The sequence below is a fragment of the Bos indicus x Bos taurus genome, chromosome 4 (assembly GCF_003369695.1).
Source record: "Bos indicus x Bos taurus breed Angus x Brahman F1 hybrid chromosome 4, Bos_hybrid_MaternalHap_v2.0, whole genome shotgun sequence".
Taxonomy (NCBI): Eukaryota; Metazoa; Chordata; class Mammalia; order Artiodactyla; family Bovidae; genus Bos; species Bos indicus x Bos taurus.
The window spans coordinates 5,566,461-5,587,153 of record NC_040079.1 but is presented as its reverse complement, the minus strand read 5'-3'; the positions used below and the strand labels follow the sequence as shown (position 1 = coordinate 5,587,153).

General features: G+C 55.1%; 1 protein-coding gene across 4 annotated transcripts in view; it reads right to left on the bottom strand.

Moving 5' to 3' along the window:
* Positions 1–20,693, bottom strand: part of PRKAG2 (protein kinase AMP-activated non-catalytic subunit gamma 2) — a 299,615-nt gene that overhangs the window by 192,714 nt on the left and 86,208 nt on the right. For all 4 annotated transcript variants that reach the window (XM_027538542.1, XM_027538543.1, XM_027538540.1 and 1 more), the window contains exons 2-3: positions 17,599–17,670; positions 10,667–10,946 (exon numbers count right to left, since the gene is read on the bottom strand). In XM_027538542.1, the coding sequence (XP_027394343.1) occupies positions 10,667–10,946; positions 17,599–17,670 (352 nt within the window). The remainder of the gene's footprint in view (positions 1–10,666; positions 10,947–17,598; positions 17,671–20,693) is intronic.

The following is a 20,693-nucleotide window of genomic DNA, read 5'->3' as shown; positions in this document are numbered from 1 at the left end:
TGTGTGCGCCCCCTCCCCCCGACCGGGGCACAGATCTGGCTTCTTGCCTCCTGCAGCCCCATCACCTCCACCTTCTGTGCCTCCAGCCCTGCAGCTGCAGATGGAACACCTCCCATCTGCCCAGAACTGTCAGCCCCTGATGGAAACCCCATCACGTGGTCCCAACGCGGCCTCAGTGAGGAGCCAGAGCCCTCCGGGGGCTATGGATGAACACAGAGACCATGCCCTGAGCTGGCCTACCCTTCAGGCCCAAATGCTGTGAAACGAGGTCAGTGTCTTCAACCCTCAGCTCCTAGCACAGCTTCCTTCCCTTTCCCACCACCCAAACTGCTCTTTCGAAAATCTCCAAGGGGTCTGTGCACAAGTCACCAGGAACTTGACGCAGCAGCTGCAATGGCCTCAGGTCCAGCCTCCTCTCCCCGCCGGAGAAGGTGGGGGTCGTCTGAGCCCCACAGCCCCGCCCTCACGGATGGTGGTCTCGTGACGCAGAGATCAGGGGCCGGCCTTGATTCACAGGGCTCGGCCTCTGGTCTGCTGACCCTCATCACTTGACCACGGCCAGTCCCTGCGTTGGCTTCCTGCGGCTGCCTGCACCAGAGCGCCCCAAACCGGGTCATCAGAAGAGGGTTCCCTCACAGTCCAGAGGCCAGAAGACAGAAATCGAGGTGTCCGTAGGGCTCTGCGCCTTCCTTGCTCTTCCGGCTTCTGTGGCTGCTGGCAGCCCTTGGCTTGGAGACACATCACTCCAGTCTCCACCTCTGTTGTCACACAGCATCCTCCCCGTGTGTCTCTGTCTTCCTGACTCTAGTACGACTCTACCTCAGCTAAGTACACCTGCAGTGACTTGATTCCCAAGTAAGTAACTTGATTCTCAAGTAAGTGACTTGATTCCCAGGTAAGTGACTTGACTCCCAAGTAAGATTACAATCAGAAATACTGGGGGTTAGGACCTCAATGTATCTTTGTTGAGACAACACAAACCTACAGCAGTTACTACAAGGGTTAAATGAAACTCTATGTCTTTGTAATCCATCTAACAGTGTCTGAAATCAGTTTTTTTTAAATTGGAGTTTAGTTGCTTTACAGTGTTGCGTTAGTTTCTGCTGTGACACAGCAGAGTGAACCAGCCGCAAGTATACATCTGTACACACGTCTACGTGTATATGTGTGTATCCACTCTGCGTCACAGCAGAGCACTGAGCACAGCACCCTGTGTAATACAGTGGGTTCTCATCAGCTGACTTTGCATGCATAGTACAGTCAAAGCTATGGTTTTTTCAGTAGTCATATTAGAGAGGGACCATTAAGAAGACTGAGCACCAAAGAATGGATGCTTTCAAACTGTGGTGTTGAAGAAGACTCTTGAGAGTCACTTGGACAGCAAGGAGATCAAACCAATCAGTTCTAAAGGAAATCAACCCTGAATACTCATTGAAAAGACTGATGCTGAAACTGAAGCTCCAATGCTAGGCCACTGATGCGAAGAGCCGACTCATTGGAAAAGACGCCATTGCTGAGAAAGACTGAAGGCAGGAGGAGAAAGGGACGACAGAGGATGAGACGGTTGGATGGTATCACTGACTCAATGGACGTGAGTTTGAGCAAGCTCCGGGAGATGGTGAAGGACAGGGAAGCCCGGCGTGCTACAGTCCACGGAGTTGCAAAGAATCGGACACGACTGAGCGACTGAACAGCAACAACCAAGTGTCTTACCCTCCACCCTCCACTAGAAGTCAAAGCAGGAAAACCATTAACTGTCCTGGACCTCACCGTGTGGATGGTGAAGTCTTGTCAGAAGGACGCTGTTGAGCAGCCAGGGTGGAGAAGGAAGGAGCAGCTGCTGCAGCCAAAGCTGCGAGCTGAGCTGAGGGTGGAGCCCCAGCCTCACGCCCCGAGGTGAGCCTGTGTCCTGTCCCTACCCAACGGCACGCTTGTGGATTTCTACCAGTGCAGCTTCATCTCAACTCCTGACCCCAAACATTAGTGGCCCCAAAAGATCTCTTTACAAAAAGGAAATCCATCCTCCAAAGGCAAAGACAGCCCATCACCAAGAATATTAAAAAACAAACGTGGCTCTGAAGGCCATTCTCAAAGAAGACTTTCAGAAGTGGGAGGGATTACTGTTTCTCACCGTGAAAGGAAGCGTAGATGGTCCAGACTTTGCACACAGAGTAGTTCCCCGCTCCCTTCCCGTCTTGCTGGCACCTGAGGGCCCCAGGGTGGGGGTCAGGCCGGGTCCTCCTTCCCATCAGCCACGCCCAGCCCACCCCCGCTGCACACACGGCTGCCTCCCGGCCCGGTCACCCCCCCTGGTGAACTTTTAAGAAAAAAAGTTAGGAAAGAAATGGATTTCTCTGGTGGCTCAGATGGTAAAGAATCTGTCTGCAATCCAGGACACCTGGGTTCAATCCGTGGGTCTGGAAGATCCCCTGGAGAAGAGAAATGGCAACCCACTACAGTCTTCTTGCTTGGAGAATTCCATGGACAGAGGAGCCTGGTGGGCTACAGTCCATGGGGTCGCAAAGTGTCAGACACAACTGAGTGACTAACACTAGGAAAGAAAGAGCGTGGTGAGAAATAAAGGGCAACACAGGGGTATTTTCAATCACTCCACGGTCTCTCTTCTTCACATTTCTCTACATCTGGCTCTGATGAAGAGCAGGTAAATAGAGGTTATACAAACAGACACAGCGTGTCATTGAGCTGGGGGGTTTGTACGCTCAGGGAAGTCACAGAGGTCCCCTTCTCAGCTCCTGGAGGACCGGTGGGGGTGGGGGGCGTTTGCTGCATGTCTGCCTGAATCCCAGGGGAGTGCCTCGGGGTCTGTAGTCTCAACAGCGTGGCCTGACCAGGGAGGTTGTCTCCCATGGGTGAGTCCCAGCGCCTAGAGAAGATGCTGCCCTCCCCTACGCCCATCTTCAAGGTCAGCTTTGTCTTGGAGTCGCTGGCTCCCACGCTGCAGGATGGCTTCATAGTTACGGGGCTGAGCAGGGAACGCGTGCGATGCTGGGCGCTGCCCGCAGGCGACACAATTGTGGCCTGCCTGGCCGCCTCCCGGTTCTTTCTGTGCGGGGTTCAGTTCACTTCAGTTCAGTCGCTCAGTTGTGTCTGACTCTTTGTGACGCCAAGGACTGCAGACGCCAGGCCTCCCTGTCCATCACCAACTCCCAGAGTTTACCCAGACTCACGTCCATCGAGTCACTGATGCCATCCAGCCATCTCATCCTCTGTTGTCCCCTTCTCCTCCTGCCTTCAATCTTTCCCAGCGTCAGGGTCTTTTCCACAGGGTGGCCCTCCATAACAACCTCTCAAACTCCTTCGGTGTTACTTTCAAAAGTTCTTTCGAAATCTCCTGGAGCTTCATCAACAGCCTCACCTCCTGGCTGACTGCCTGTCTTTCGGTCTTGCACTGTGCCAAGATCACCCTCTTCTTGTACCCTGTCTTCTTCTGGTGAAACAGAGGGTTCCTGAAACAAGGTGCCCCGGCTTCTGCTGGGTGCCCCGATCCTGTCTGGTTCGTCGGTCATCTTATCCGCCACGAGGCCTCCGGTCCTTAGGCAGATGGTTGCCACCCAGGGTTCCCATGGAAACCACACTGTGGCTGACAGGCGACGGACCATCTCTTTTCTTCATTCTGCCCCACGTGGTTCTCCCATGGTCAGTTCCACTCCTCCTGTTCCTGGCATCCACCCTCTCGCTCATGTTCTTGCTGCGTAACCCCAGCTCCGGGGCTCACGCCGTGGCCCTGCAGTCACTTGCCTTCTTCCTTATCATCTTCTACGCATTGTACTTCCTGTCACTGGCCGTGGCCGTTATGAACGTCGCCAGGCTCCAGGAGGTGCTGACCCACGCAGGCATCTGTCTACACTCCAGCTCCTTGGCGCGGCAGCCCCACGCTGAGATAGGCCCTGAAGAGGAGGCTCTGGGGAGCCCTGGACAAGGAGCTGCTGATCTCGCATTGTCGGTACCGACAACTACCATCACCAAACAAGCCCTGAGTGGCAAGAACGCACAAGGTTTGGGTTCTTTCACCCTTTCATTTCCTCTTTCTTCCTCATCCTTTCTACAGCCGATTAATTATTTTCCTTTTTTTAAGTCTTCATTGAATTTGTCACAATGCTGCTCCTATTTTATGTTTTTTGGCCATGAGGAACGTGGGATCTTAGCTCTCGAACGAGGGACTGAACCCACGCGCCCTGCGTTGGAAGGCAGAGTCTTAACCACTGGGCTGCCAGGGGATTCCCACCATTAGTCCTTTTTCCATCCCTCTCTGTTCCTACCATCCCTTCCACTGCTCTGAGTCCCTCGCCTGGGTCCCAGGCCACCTTGGATTGGGACGGTGGCCTCATTTCCTTACGAGCCCTTCTCACTCTCTGCACAAGCGGTCTAATAATATTCTCCAAGCATCAGTTTTGTCCACACTCCCTTTATGGAGGCCTGTAAGGGTTGTCAGTTGTCCTGTGGTCAACCTAAAGTTATTATTATTTTTTTAATGCTGACCTGTTGTTGCTGTTTAGTTGCGAAGTTGTGTCCAACTCTCTGCAACCCATGAACTGCAGTACACCAGGCTTCCCTGCCCTTGGCTATCTCCTGGAGCGTGCTCAGACTGATGTCCATTTGGTTAGTGATGCTGTCTAACCGTCTCTTCCTCTGCTGCCTGCTCCTCCTTTGGCCTTCAGCCTTCCCCAGCATAGGCTGTCCCATGTCATCCCATGTGGGTCACCTGCCCTTCTCACCTCGGCTCTGCTCTCAGAGCTCAGCGTCTCTACTGCAGCCCAGGAAAGTCGCTTCCTGTCTCCTTCCCGCAGCCTGGCTGGAACTTCCTCCTGTCCTTTCTCTGCCGTTCCCTCCTTTCGTGCCCCGTTTATGACCAGTTCCACCCTGGAGCCTTGTCATTTGGTCCCCCAGGAGCCTGAGGCTGTCGACGTGTTCTGCTCCACTGCAGGCCCTGTCCTGGATTCTGTGTGCTTGCCGCGGGTTGAACTAGGAGGAACTGTCTGCTGTGGAAATGCTGTTGGGTTTTGGCCAATAGAAGATAGAGAAAGCAAAGCGAGAAAACCCGCTACGGTGCCCAATCTAGACAACCTTGCCTTTCCTGTCTGCACATCCAGGAAGTGAACCCTGAATGTTGATGCCTGGGACACCGAAGCCTCCAATTAAGCTTTTGGTGTGTGTTTTATGATGCACCTAATGTATCAGTGAAGTATTAACAAGCAAATAAGTAAAATAAACAAATATGCACATGTCGGAACAAAGCCTAGCGCTCACGTACGATGCACTGAGAACAAGCCCAGTAGACAAGGATAGTTACTATCAATGATTAGGGAGCAAAGTTGAGTAACATGAGATTCAGTCCTTCTTGAGGTCCTGGCTTGCCCACCATGCCAGACTGTTTTTCTTTTAAAAAAAAAAAAAACAACTTTCATCTTATTATTTGCGGTTCACAAACAGATGGACACGCATTTCCCTTTCCTCACCTTCAAAAGCAAGGCCATCCGCAGCCAAGTTGTGAGAAATTTTTGTTTTCCTTTTGGAGATAAGTTTTGCTATTTTCTGGAAGCCTCTACTGCCTCATGGCCATGTAAGACTTCTTGGGAACTAGACGAGATGTGGGGCTTCCCTGGTGGCTCAGCTGTTAAAGCCTGCAATGTGGGAGACCTGGGTTTGATCCCTGGGCTGGGAAGATTCCCTGGAGAAGGGAAAGGCTACCCACTCCAGTATTCTGGCCTGGAGAATCCCATGGACTGTATAGCCCATGGGTTCAAAAGAGTCGGACACGACTGAGCGACTTTCACTTGAAGACGAGATGTAACCGTGTTCTACCCTGTGGGGCACGCGGTTCAGAGACAAGAGCTTGAATCTGCTGTTCCAAGTGCAAACAGCCACAGGGGAGGGGAACAAGGGCGAGCCTGTATCTCAGTGATTAACGCACAAAAATGAAGAAGGGTTTCAGGCTGGATTCTGTCCCAGGCTGTCGTCTGTTATTAGAGGAAGAGGCCGAAAGTGGGTTATTGCTTTGCTTGGGGTGGCTGACCCTGATCCTCCAAGGGAATTAGGCTTGCTGCTAGTTAACCGTGGGGCTGGGACGAGCGTGATGAAAACCCCAGAGTCCCCAGGACAAGTCTGGGATCAACATGCCACTGGGCCAGGAGCCCAGGGGAAGGCTACAGCCATGGCATTCAAGAAGCCCTTCCAAGGAGTAGGGTCCTTGCAGAGCAAAGGGCTGGCTCTCCTCCCGGGGAGAGAGCGCCAGCCAACCGAGGTCCTCGCTGGTCCCAGCAGCAGACGGAGCACTCGGAACCGTAGCCTCTGTCTGCATTTCCTCTCTCTCTCTTTTTAAAAGATATATTTTAGTTACCTGTGTGACTACACTGGGTCTTAGTTGCCGCACGTGGGATCTAGCTCCCTGCCCAGGGGATCGAATCCGGGCCCCCTGCATGGGGCCCACAGAGTCCCAGCCACTGGACCCCCAGAGAAGCCCCTGCCATCTTCTCTCGCTCTTAATGGGTCTGAATCCTTTTCCTTTCTTTCCCTTTGAAAATGGCTCTGCAGGGTTTCTATCTTTCCCCTTTCTCCGAATAACAGACAACAATGTTCCACACTTGAGGGTCACCTGGGGAGTCTGCTGCAACTTTAGATCCTATGTCATCACACAGGCTTTTAGGTTTTGGTCAACAGACGATAGAGAAAGAGAACAAAGGAAATCTGCTGCAGTTCTTAAATGTGGAGAATCTTAACTTTCCCCCGGAAGTCACAGGATGGGAAGGACAGGGTGCAGACAGCACTGGAGGAGAAACGGCCATCTCATCAGGCCAAGGCAGAGGGCTTGGTCCTTCACACCCACATCCTTAGCGGTGACATTCAGACACGACCGGGAAGCAGGGGGACGCTGCCCGCCGTGTGTGGGGTGACTGGACTGAGCTCGATGAGCGCATCTTCGTGGACGTGGGAGGTTGCGTGTGCCCACAGGCCAGGCAGTGCATGCAGAGTGGTGTGGGCGCGTCCCGGCTGCCAACTGGACCTCTCCTCCTGGAACTTTCCGCCCACCTCCAGGGCGGGCTCCTGGTCACTCTGCTTTAGCTGCTTGACCCTGCCTCCCAGCTCCCCCTTCAACAGGACCCCACTGGTTCAGAGATCCCAGCTGGGCTGATCAGATATCCTAGGATGAGGCATTTGGAGTGGTCGGTGGAGAGACGCGAAGACTAGGCATTCTCTGCATCTCCGTGAATTCTGGCCGCCAAGCCTGCCAGAACCAGCCTGGCTCCTTCCCTTCCTGAGTCGCGAGCATTCAGCGCCTCTTTGAATTCTGCAAATACACCCAACTCCTTCCATTAATCTGTCTTCTTTGTTTTTATTTTTAAAAAAAAGTGAGGTGTGGGGCGGGAAGTGAAAGGATGGGGGGCCAAAAATGGATTCAGAAACCAGGCTAGAAACGCTTCTCTTAACACCCTGGGTACAGAGTCGGTTCCAAGATTCCCAGCAGACAATGCAGATGGGAAATGGGGTTGTTACACCATCACAGTCTATGACACACAAAAGCCATCCAGTTGCTCAGAAGTACAGCTATTCTTGGTACCGAGACGGGAAATCTCTCCCAGGGGTCTCGTGTGACAAAGCGTCCCCGCGACATCTTTTCACAGCATGTTCCACGGGCTGCCGCTAACAAGACCCTTCACACAGGCCGAGGGTTCAAGTTCAGGGTTACGAAATCAGTTCCAGGGCAGTGGGAGCGATGTATAGTCCAGGCACCTTGACGTGGGTGTAGATTCAAGCAGGAGGAAGAGTAGACAGATTGTACACCCTCCACGCAAGCCTCACACCACGCGTGATGGGAAAACCGGGGGACCAGGGCCCGAGGGGAGGACCCCGTGAAGCAGGGCATGCGCTGCCTGCATACGGACCGGGCCTTCACGCAGGGCTGGCTTCCGGCTGGGGAAGGTCAAGGACATGGGCTCCATGCTTCAAGGGCAACAGCGCGGGCTACTGTCCCTGGTCCGCACACCTGCCCGCCCAGAGAGCTTCTCCAAGGAAGCTGAGCCCCCACCCGACCTCGTCAAGGAGCGTCTTTTTACCAGCAGCCCCTGCCACTCCTGGGTTCGATCCCTGGGTTGGGAAGATCCCCTGGAGAAGGAAATGCCAACCCACTCCAGTATTCTTGCTGGGAGAATCCCATGGATGGAGGAGCCTGGCAGGTGACAGTCTATGGGGTTGCAAAGAATCAGACACGACTGAAGCAACTTAGCACCCAGGCACGCACGTTTTCTAGCCAAGCACACTGAATGGCCTCTAAAACCACTGACCAGAAATGGGCAGCATGGACTCCTGGCACCAGGAGCTGAAGGTCGGGCATGCCTCCAGGACTCATATCCCACCTGCAGGCTCCCCCAGACCTCCCAGACTCTGCATCTTGGCTGCTGCCTTCTGCCTTCAGAAGTGACCCTGGTCTTAACAGGATGACCACCCTATGCCCACAAGCCAGTCCTCCACTCCCAAGCCAGTGACATGAACTGCAGGTCTCGGCTTTTCTGATGTCACGGTGTAGTGGGTGGGATGGTTGTGTGTGCTGTGCTTAGTCGCTCAGTCGTGTCCGACTCTTTGCGACCCCATGGACTGTAGCCCGCCAGGCTCCTCTGTCCATGGGATTCTCCAGCCAAGAATACTGGAGTGGGCTGCCATTTCTTCCTCCAGGGGATGTTCCCAAACCAGGGACCGAACCCACGTCTCCTGCATTGCAGGCGGATTCTTTACTGTCTGAGCTGCCAGGTATCCCCACCCCCTACACCCACCAAATTCATGTCTTTTCCAGGAACCTCAAAAAGGGAACTTAAGTGGGAACAAGGTCACAGCAGATGTAAGGGATTCGGAGGAGGTCGTCCTGGGGTCGGGTGGCCCTTCATACAAAGCAACTGTGGTCCTCAGAAGAAGGGAAGAGGCCCGTGGACATGGACAGACACCCGGCGGGAGCGGGCCACGTGCCCACAGCGATGGAGGCAGATGCCGAGCGTTGCCTCCACGGGCCAGGGAACACCAAGGGCTGCCGGCAACACCAGGAGCTGCGAGAAAGGCCTGCAGCAGACTCTTCCCCCACTTCAGCGGGACCACGGCCCTGCTGAGAGCTTGGTTCTGGCGTCTGGCCTCTGGAGCCATGAGAGAATAAACTCCTGTTGTTTAAGCTACCCGGTTTGGGCTACTTCATCAAGGCTGCCCCCACGAAATTAACACAACCTCATTCTGTTGTAACCAACCCAGGCCCAATGAGAGAAACAGGACATCTGGTGAAGGTCTGGTCTGACCGCGCTCCTCTGAGAGCTGGTGCGTGATGGGGTAGTTAAGGGTGTCAGGATCCCTGTCGAGGAAATGGGGTTTGTTGTCTGGGGCGCTGGGGCATCAGGGCTGGGACATACCTGCCCCTTTGGCTTCACAGGTAAGTTCCCAACCACATGTGGCCCGCGTCGTCTGCATGAGGACCACCTTGCCACAGGACATCTGTACACTTACACGTGAGTTCAGTCATCACGGGGACGACTTGAGGGGTGCTAGGAGCAACACCCCAAACCACCAAAAGAAGAGTCCCCGACCCTTCCTCTTAAGTCACAGAGACAACACTGCATTGGTGCTGGCCTTGCGGATGGAGTACAGCTCCGACCTCAGGTCCTTTTGCAAATACAACCAGAGACAAAGGAGAACCACTCCAGACCTGATGCCCAAGGGCAAGCGTGATTCCCCAATCACCGTCTTCCTGAACAGGAACTTCCTCTGTCATCAGAGAGAGTCGTAAGGAGTAGGGAGATGCATTGAGAAACAGGAGAGGCGAAAATAAACCATCTGCTTTACGGTTTGGGGCTTCCCTGGTGGCTCCGTGGTAAGGAGTCCAGCTGCCAATGCAGGAGACACGGGTTCAGTCTCTGGGTCAGGATGATCCCCCAGAGGAGGGCATGGCAACCCACTCCAATATTCTTGCCTGGAGAATCCCAGGGACAGAGGAGCCTGGCGGGCTACAGTCCAGGGGGATAACAAGGAGTCTGATGCGACTTGGCAACTAAACAATAACAACTTCATGGTTTGCCACAATATTTCTAGTTACGATCAACAGTGCTCAGTGGAGAACAGTTTATCCTTAGATCACAAGTTCTCATGAGCCTAAAGAACTCTCTCTTAAACACACGTTTCCTGCCCCTGTTTCTCTTAACAGATGAACCCCAGCTACCCAGGACCCAAAACAAAGTCAGGATGTGCCAGAAACAAGTAAGCCTCAAATCCCTCAAATGTGGTCCCAAATTTGAGTCCCAAAGACTCAAATCCCTCTGGCTTGTGGTCCACCCTGGGCCAGACCACAGCAGGGTACGGGCCCAATCTTAGCTTCACACCACTCCTGACTTTCAGCATTCCACATGGCTGTCCTTACAGCCCTATCGGACGGCGGATGGCGATGTTTGCATTAACCCCCGCAAACCACGCCCGACGGGTGGGGGTTAGAGCAGGAAGAAAGGGACCCCGGTGGAAACCCATTTTTCCGGAGCTCAATTTGTTCTTGGGGGACGGACCCAGACGAGGGCACTCAGCACCATCGCTACAGCCACCGGCCAGCAGCGGCGTCCCCCAAGGCCGAGAGCGGCTCCCCCCTGCAGCCCTGCACCCACCTGGAACAAAAGCATCAATGCCTTACTTTTTCTGGAGCGAGAGAAGAAGCGGATGCCCCCTGGCGAGGTGGACGGGTTGGAGCTGGGGGAGGAGTCTTTGGACGAGGAGCGGAAGATCCCGCTGAAGCTCATGCGGCGTGGGGAGCGCGGCGGGGACTCCTGGTAGGAGAACGGGAACACGGTTTTGGGGGAGCCGGGGCTGGTCTTGGGGCGCACGGGGGCAGACACGGGGCTGGAGGGCCGGGGCTGGGGGCCTCTGGTGAAGAAGCCTTTGGAGGGGCTGCCCGAGCCGAAGGGGCTGTCCACCTGCAGACAGAAAGACAGACCGACAGGTGAGGTCCCTCGGAGCCCAGATGGCGGCCTGTGCAGACCTGCCCCCCTCCACTGTCCCCTGCCACCCAGCTGGGGGGTCCATGGCACCCAGACTGAGAAACAGCCCCACCAGGCTCTGGCACAGACAAGAGGCGGCCCTGAGCGGGGGTTGGGGTGGGGGAGCGCGGAGGGTGCAGGACGGGACACAAGGACAACCCATCCACAGGCTGGGTTGCACCACCCCGACTCCCCCCACCATCCCCTGCCCCCGGCCTCCATCCAGCTCTCTGCAAGGGGGCTTCCGGGAGGCAGGGAGGACAGCCAAAGCAACTGCAAAGCCTCGAAACACGGCCTCTTCCCCTCTGGCCTGTCTGCAGCCCCGTCTCCTGGCCTTCACTTCTCAAGAAGATGCATCTGTCCTTGAGGTCTGACCGCCCTGCAATAATGTTCTCTGGCCCATCCTCAAAGGAGGGAGGGAGCACAGACCCCATTACCTGAGAGTCAGGGAGCCCGGGGCTCCGTTCTGGGGTCCTGGTGTGGGAAGGGACGAAGATTTCATCACACTGGAGTGACCGCAGAGGTTAGGGAAAAAAGTTAATGAGGCTGAAAACCTCTGAGGCTTACTTGGGTCATGACTTGAAATCGCCACCAGTTATGGTTTGAAAAAGTGCTTGACTCCATCTTCAAGCCAATGCACGCATCTCATAGACCGGAGGGATTTCTAATGTGCCCTGCTGTGGGTTTAGGAACCGGTATTCGCATCTCAATGGCTTCCTTCATAGCTCAGTTGGCAAATAATCCACCTGCAATGCAGGAGACCCCAGTTTGATTCCTGGGTCAGGAAGATCCCCTGGAGAAGGTATAGGCTAACCACTCCAGTATTCTTGGGCTTCCCTAGTGGCTCAGCCAGTAAAGAATCCACCAGCAATGTGGGAGCCCTGGGTTCAGTCCCTGGGTTGGGAAGATCCCCTGGAGAAGGGAAAGGCTACCCCCTCCAGTATTCTGGCCTGGAGAATTCCATGGACTGTATAGTCCATGGGGTCGCAAAGAATCGGACACAACTGAGTGACTTCACTTCACTTCATTTGCATCTGAGCGCCTGGGCCTGACCTGCTCGCCCCTTGCTGGACCACCGGGGGCGCTACTGAGACTCCCTAAGCCTGGGTCTCCTCTTGGGTGGAATGAGGGGCCTGCCCTGCCCCTCAGGGCTGTCTGAAGGGGCACCGACCAGACCCGACCCACAGGAATCACCTTTGCACATGACCGGCTGCCGTCCCCTGGAGAAGCCTGCAACACAGGAGCCAGAGGGCCTTGGGCCACCCAGCAGCAGGAAAGGAAAACCACTTGTCCACTGGGTGCTGGGGCAAGGACGAAGCCTGGCGGGAGTCAGCCAGCAGGCTGAGACCCGGGTCTCTGCACGGCAGGTGACCCCGGGTGCACTGAGAAGGGAGGTAAGAGAGTGAGCTGTGTCTCTGTCCACCTGGGGTGCCTGTCCGGCCTGGGACCCTGTGAGCCTTCCACCACTAGAGGGCGCCCTGAGCTGGGCTTGATGTTCAGTCGCTCGGTTGAGTTGGCTTCTCTGCAACCCTATGAACTGCAGCACGCCAGGCCTCCCTGTCCATCTCCAACTCCCGGAGCTTACTCAAAGTCATGCCCATTGAGTCAGTGACCATCCAGCCATCTCATCCTCTGTCATCCCCTTCTCCTGCCTTCAATCTTTCCCAGCATCAGGGTCTTTTCCAATGAGTCAGTTCTTTGCATCAGGTGGCCAAAGTATCGGCGCTTCAGCTTCAGCATCAGTCCTTCCAATGAATATTCAGGACTGATCTCCTTTAGGATGGACTGGTTGGATCTCCTTGCTGTCCAAGGGACCCTCAAGAGTCTTCTCCAACACCACAGTTCAAAAGCATCAATTCTTCGGCGCTCAGCTTTCTTTATGGTCCAACTCTAACATCCACACATGACTACTGGAAAAACCATAGCCTTGACTAGACGGACCTGTGTTGGCAAAGTAATGGCTCTGCTTTTTAATATGCTGTCTGCGCTTGATGTTCAGTCGCTAGGCCGTGTCTGCTTCTCTGCGACCCCATGAACTGCAGCATGCCAGCCTTCCCTTCACCATCTCTTGGAGCTTGCTCAAACTGACGTCCATCACGTCGGTGATGCCATCCATCTCATCCTCTGTCATCCCCTTCTCCCCCTGCTCTCAATCTTTCCAGCATCAGTGTCTTTTCCAATGAGTTGGCTCTTCCCATCAGGTGGCCAGAGTACTGGAGCTTCAGCTGGGCTTATGGTCCCTTAAAGGAAGGGATGCCCTTGTGGGGACTCTCAACCACATGCCCCCTTCTTCCTGAGACCCTCTGCCATGCAATAAAGGACCAGTGTGGCCATGGGGGGCAGTGCAGAATCCTTATGCCCAGTGGGCTTCGGAGGCAGAGGCCGAGCTTAACCAGAACTATGGAACTCTAGCACTGCTTGAGTTCAAGGGTTTCTTTTTCCAACCATGTGATGCAGGAAGCACAAATGTCTCTCAAGTGTTGGGTTCAGCCACTACCCACTGACCTACGGGCTCAGGCATTCCGAAGCTCTTCTGAATCCCATGGATAATTCACACGGAGCAGCTTTCCAAGCGGTGGGCGGCATGAGTCTGTGGACACGGGCTGGGGGCGGTCACAACCGCGGGTGACCCCACAGCAGGATGGTATGAGCAAGGGCTCTGGACACAGACACAGGAGCTGAACACCGGCTTGGTTTCCAGCAGTGACCAGCGATCTAGTGTCCGCGTCCTCGTGTGTCCACTGGGGGCAGCAGGCCAGCCTGCAGGGCCAGGGGACGACCGGGTACCCGGCACAGCAAGCACCCGCCCCAGGTCCTGGCCCACGGTACGTGCCTCGGCCTCTTCACTCAGCTCTCATTGTCATGAATTTGGCCCCAATAGATCCTCAGTTAGGTGTGGAGAGTCAGGGAGGCAGGGCTGGTTTAGGGAGAGGCTCCACGTGGGGGTGCGGTTTCCCTGATAGCTCAGCTGGTAAAGAATCTGCCTGCGGTGCAGAGGACCTGGGTTCGATTCCTGGGTCGGAAAGATCTGCTGGAGAAGGGATAGGCTGCCTACTCCAGTATTCTTGGGCTTCCCTGGTGGCTCAGCTGGTAAAGAATCCGCCTGCAATGCAGGAGACCTGGGTTTGATTCCTGGGTTGGGAAGATATCCTGGAGAAGGGAACAGCTACCCACTCCAGGATTCTGGCCTGGAGAATTCCATGGACTGTACAGTCCATGGGGGCGCAAAGAGTCGGACACGACTGAGTGACTTTCACTCAGTCACTCCATGTGTTATGTGAGAGCCTAAGCCTCCTTAGAGGGAACACCACGGAGGCTCTGCAGCACGGCGCTCGCACAGTAATTTAGGGCTGACATGCTGGAGGCCAGTCACCATCACTCCCCGGGGACCCCTGACCCCAGAGCTCTGAGAAGGCACCAACTGGGGACACAGTGAAGGCCACAGAGCTGGTCAGTGGTGGGTGGGACATCAGGTCCACGGCCTTGACCCTTGCACCACATACCTCCCAGGAGCAGCCTGGCAATGTGAAACAGAAGAGGAGTCAAAGTCAAGTGTGAGGACAGAGGCAGGGAGTCATGTTAACCCCAAGGATGTCCCCTCCACGCTGCACAGTGAGCTCGGCCTGGGGAGGAGGAACAGCTGAGCAAGGCTGATGTTTGTTCCACGCAGAGAACAGACGTGGGGAAGGTTAGGGTCCCCGTGAGGCCATGAAGAATGGCAGGGAAGACAAGGCTGGCCTGAGAGTGAGCCAGAGAGGGAGGAGACTGCAAAAGGGGACACTGTGGGTCATGGGGCCCCGAACCAGAGAAGGCGCTGAAAGCTCACGGGCTGTGAACAGGCCAAGGGGCAGAGACGTCCCAGGGCCAGGGAAAGAGGAGGTGGAGCTGGGAGGACAGATAAACAGCCACTCACTTGGGCCACCACAGACAGCTCATGGGGGAAAGCTGAGCCAGCTGCCGCTGAATGGTCAGTCTCACAGGGCCCCGGGTACCGGCTTGAACCCTATCTGAAGGGCAAGCAGAGCCCCAGGATTCTCTAGACTGGGATTCCATCCTATGCTCAGAATTCCAGGCTGACGGAACCAGGCCTCTGCTGTCAGCTTGAGGAGGGGGCCCCAGAGAGCAGACTGTCCCCCAAAAACGGCCAAAAATGGTGGCCCCAGCTCAGCCTTGTCCACGGGGAGTGTAAAGACTGGTCTCGAGCCATGACCGCGAGAAGACGGGCGCAGAGCTGGCCTCTGGGTCTGCTTCCTGCAGGGCGGGTGGGGGTAGGAGCCCAGGGACAAGGCCCGTTCCTTCAAGCAGGATGCAGTTAAGACGGTACTTTGCTAACGCAACGGCATGTTTCCCTGGGTTTGGATGAACAAAGGGCCCAGAGCCTTCCCAGTGCCTTCTGGCTCCTCAGAGCTACGGATGAGAACTCAGGGCACCATGGGTAGGGCTGCCAGGCCCACCTCTGTCCACGGCTGCAGGGGGTGCCACAGGGCAGGGCCCAGCCCCCCGACTCTCAGGTCTCAGCTGTGTCCCAAGGACGCAGGGGAGGGGAGAAGAGAGGGTGGGGGGGGCGGGGCTGGCCTGGCGGTGACTGACAGCCGACTGGCGGGGGCCTCTTGGGAGCTTGTGGGAAACGGGCGAGGATAAAGGAGGTCACAGGCAAAGGGCGCCAGAAAAGGGGGGCTGAGTGAAAGAATACCTCCAAGGGAGGATCTGTAGGCCAGAAACACCCTCCCCTGGAGTCTGACTCAGGCCAGGGAGGTGGGGAGGTCAGGCCTGGCAGGCAAGGGCCGCGTCCAGTGAGCTGATGGTGGGGTGTCCCAGCCGGAGCCCCCATGTACTCCAGACAGAAAGGGGGCGGGTGTTCTCAGCAGAGGAGCCAGAAGGGTGGTACGCGTGGCCAGTGATGGATAGGAGTGCCTGAGTGGAGTCTAGGACCCGGCTGAGTGCAACGCTCCCCACGGCTCAGACAAACAGGAGGTGGGTGCACCCCTCCACAGCGCTCCAGACGGGGGATGTCCTGAGTCACAGCCGCATTCCTAGACCTCCCTTGAGCACCTGCCCTGGGCTGGGTACCCATCTGTGTCTGCTCTACGGACGAGCTCATTTCATCCTCACAAGGGAGGTGAGTGCTGTCACGAGCCCGGGTTTGCCAACGGGAAGATAGGTTCACAGAGAAGGTCCTGTCCCAGGTCACACCTCAGGGAAGCTGCCAGGAAAGATGAACAGCGGGGCCTGGATTCTCATCTCAGGATCAAGGGGCACAGACAGGAAAAACCCGTGGTCACTTGTTCGGGGGGTGGGGGGTGGCAGATTGCTGGGCATTCCACAGGCTCCCCCAGGCCCCGGCCACCCTAGCTGACCCAGAGTGACCGCAGTGCTCTTGAATGATCTGGGGACATCAAAAGCACTGACCTTCCTCTCGATGCAGGCCCAGGAGCTGCAAACAGAGCTGTGTGGAGTCAAGGTGATCAGAAGCCCTTGTATCCTGAGATGTCTTTGGTGACAAAGAGCTGCCCCCTCTGGGGGCAGAGGAACCAGGACTAGGGACTGGTTGGGAGAGCGGACAGACTCCCGTCTCAACTGATGCTTGGGAGCCTGGGCGCTTGGCTCTTGAGCCCAGAGCTCCCAGAAAGGGGAGCTCAGCCGTGGCCCCTAGATCGTGGAGGAGGAGGCCACCCAGGGTCCCGTCCACGTTCAGCTTGGCAGTCATGGAAGGTGTTCCATTCCCTGAGGAGACGGGATTCACTCACAGGGCACAAAGATGCAGAGATGAGCTGGGAGATGCAGGACCTGTCCTGCTGGGACACTTCCCTTCATGGCCTGCCCCACCAGTCCCAGAGCAGGGGGTCCGGACGCACCATTGCACACACTGGGCTGAGCACCAGGCAACCCAGACTGGACCCAGCCCGGCTGTGAGGCGGCCCGAGGACTGGGGGAAAGTCTGTCTACCACTCTCTGCCCTCAAGACACCACCTGCAGCGCTCCCTGCAAAGGCACCACCGCTGGGCCTCCCGCCAGCCCTCCGCCCTGCACTCACCCCCATTGCAGGCTGCCTCGACCTCCCCGTTCCTGCCATGGCCGCTCCACCCATCCCAGGACATGCACGCCTCAGGCTGCCAGCCCTCCACCGAACTTGAGCAGGAAAAATGGACACGTGGGAGAGGGGAGAAGGTGGGTGAACGAGAGGAAACGAAAAGACAGGAAAGAGGACGGAAGGGAGAGAAGGACTTGAGGGGCGGGGGTGGGGGCGGGAGGAGGGACTCCTGTCTGCAGCAGGGAGGGACACCCAGGCTCCATGACCCGCTTTTCCCTGATTTTCAATCTCTTTGCCCGTGAGCATCTCGGGCACTCGGGGCGCTGAGCTCAACGTGAACCCTTCAGCATCACCTCTGCCCGCTCTGGGGCATCCAGGGACCAGGGAGGAGCCCCGAGGGAAGGGAAGCAAAAGGGGTGAAACCTGGAGGGCAAGGGTGGGCTCAGCTGCAGCCAGGGGCACAGGGAGGAGAAGTCTGTCTCGGGCCTGAGCTGAGCGAGTCCGACCTCCGTGGCACCTCCGGTGAGCTGGGAGAAGCTGGGAGGAAGGGAGCCTTACCTTACGAGACGGAGGCTTTTCTGAACTCTCCAGGTCTCCATCCAGGAGCGGCATGGCAAAGGAACTCAGGTCCTAGGACGGAAAGAGGGCACGTGGTCAGTGACCTGGACCCTCAGGGGCCCACCTGGCCGTGTCAGGGGCCGCACGTGGGTCTCCGAGTGTATCCCTGGCCCCTTGCTGAGTCCTCCTTGAATGCCAGCCACCAGGGAGGGAGCGGACGGCCAAGAAGGTGGAAGGAGGCAGTGGAGACGCCTGCCCTGGGCCCCTCTCAGGGATCCCGCCTGCTCTCCACCTTTCCTCTCGGCCCCCCAGGGAAGGAGCAGGAAGAAGGCACCTGGACTGCAGGGCAGGAGGGAGAGAGTGAAGGAGGAAGGCTGGAGAGGGAAGGGAGAGCCCACTGGGAGCTTTGGTGAGTGGCCAGTGGGCCGGATGCTATCTCCTGGCACGAACATGGCCCGAGGATGTGTGTCCTCCTGGGAAGAGGACACGGCTGTGTGTTGGGGGCTGGCCACTAGGGCAAAGTGCTCAGAAAAACCTGATGCCACCGTGGCCCAGAGAGATGGCCTTGCAGCGAGGCGGGGGGTGGGGGGGGTGGGGGGTGGTAGATTGCACAGACTCATCGTGTCTGAAATGATGAGACCCTCACCATCTCCTCCTTCCTCCTGTCTCCTGCCCGGTGGACACCTCCACTCGAGGCAGAAACCCCACCTGGGCAGCCCTCCACCAGGAGAAACCGCCTGCATCCCGAACCTTCTATTTTTTTTTTTATCCTTGTTAACTGTGGTAAAATACACGTAGCACAAGATGAGGGCTTCCCTCGTGGCTCAGTAGTAAAGAATCCACCTGCCAGTGTGGGAGATGTGGGTTGGATCCCTGGGCTGGGAAGATCCCCTGGAGAAGGAAATGGCACACCACTCCAGTATTCTTGCCTGGAAAATACCATGGATGGAGGAGCCTGGCGGGCTACAGTCCATGGGGTCGCAAAGAGTTGGACATGACTTAGCGACTAAACAATAACACCAAACACAAGATTTACCATCTTAGTCATCTCGGCTCAGTGGACTTGAGCAGATTCACATCGCTGTGCAAACAGCCTCCAGGGCCCTTTCCTTTCTGCAAAGTGAAACTCCACAGGCATTTGACAGCTGTGCCTCTCCCTCAACCCTTCCCCCCACATTCTACTTTCTGTCTCTATAAATGTGACAGCTCTAGGGACCTCCTAGAAGTGGAATCGTGCAGTATTTGTCTTTCTTGTTACTGGCTTATTTCCCTTCACATCATGTCCTCAGTTTCATTCATGTTGTAGCATGTGACAAAATTCCCTTCCTTTTAAAGGCTGAGTAATGTTCCATTGTGACTCCAGCCATAAAATTAACAGACACTTGCTCCTTGGAAAGAAAGTTATGACCAAACTAGACAGCATATTAAAAAGCAGAGATGTCACTTTGTCAACAAAAGTCTGTCTAGTCGAGGCTATGGTTTTTCCAGTGGTCCCAGCAATCTTGATTCCAGCTTGTGCTTCTTCCAGCCCAGTGTTTCTCATGATGTACTCTGCATAGAAGTTAAATAAGCAGGGTGACAATATACAGCCTTGACGTACTTCTTTTCCTATTTGGAACCAGTCTGTTGTTCCACGTCCAGTTCTAATTGTTGCTTCCTGACCTGCATATAGGTTTCTCAAGAGGCAGGTCAGGTGGTCTAGTATTCCCATCTCTTTCAGAATTTTCCACAGTTTATTGTGATCCACACAAAGGGCATGGCGTGCTGCAATTCATGGGGTTGCAAAGACGGACACGACTGAGCAACTGAACTGAACTGAACTGAATACCCTAGAATGTGACTGAACTTGTAGAGTCTTTGAATTATGATAATATGAAGCTACACGGGTGGGCTCTCCATAAGACCTCAATCCAATATGATTGTGTCCATAGAAGAAGAGACCATTAGGAGAGACCCAGAAGAAGACCATATGAACACACAGACAGAATGGCCATCTATGAGCCCCAGTGAGAGAGGTCTCAGAAGTCACTCACCCTGCCAACACCTGAACCTTGGACTTCTAAGCCTCGAGAATTGTGAGAAAATAAATTTCTGCTACTTAAGCCACCCAGTCTGTGACACTTTGTTACAGCAGCCCTAGCAAACTAACACAACAGGTGTACAAGTATCTCTGCAACCCTGCTTTCGATTCTTTTGGGTATAGACTCAGATGTGGAATTGCTGGACTGTACAGTAGTTCTATTTGTAATACTCTTGAGGAACCCCCGTGCTTTTTCCATAGCAGCCGCACCACTTTATACCCCACCAAGAGGGCACGAGGGTGCCAATTTCTCCACATCCCCACTGGACACTTGCTGTTTTCTGCTTTTAGTTGTCGCTGTTTTAGCCGTCCTAATGGGTGTGAGATGGTATCTCAATGAGGATTTGATTTGCATTTCCAATTCCAATCCCAAAGAAAGGCAATGCCAGAGAATGCTCAAACTACCGCACAATTGCATTCATCTCACACGCTAGTAAAGTCATGCTCAAAATTCTCCAAGCCAGGCTTCAGCAATATGTGAACCGTGAACTTCCTGATGTTCAAGCTGGTTTTAGAAAAGGCAGAGGAACCAGAGATCAAATTGTCAACATCCGCTGGATCATGGAAAAAGCAAGAGAGTTCCAGAAAAACATCTATTTCTGTTTTATTGACTATGCCAAAGCCTTTGACTGTGTGGATCACAATAAACTGTGGAAAATTCTGAAAGAGATGGGAATACCAGACCACCTGATCTGCCTCTTGAGATATTTGTATGCAGGTCAGGAAGCAACAGTCAGAACTGGACATGGAACAACAGACTGGTTCCAAATAGGAAAAGGAGTTCATCAAGGCTGTATATTGTCACCCTGTTTATTTAACTTATATGCAGAGTACATCATGAGAAACGCTGGGCTGGAAGAAACATAAGCTGGAATCAAGATTGCCGGGAGAAATATCAATAACTTCAGATATGCAGATGACACCACCCTTATGGCAGAAAGTGAAGAGGAATTAAAAAGCCTCTTGATGAAGGTGAAAGTGGAGAGTGAAAAAGTTGGCTTAAAGCTCAACATTC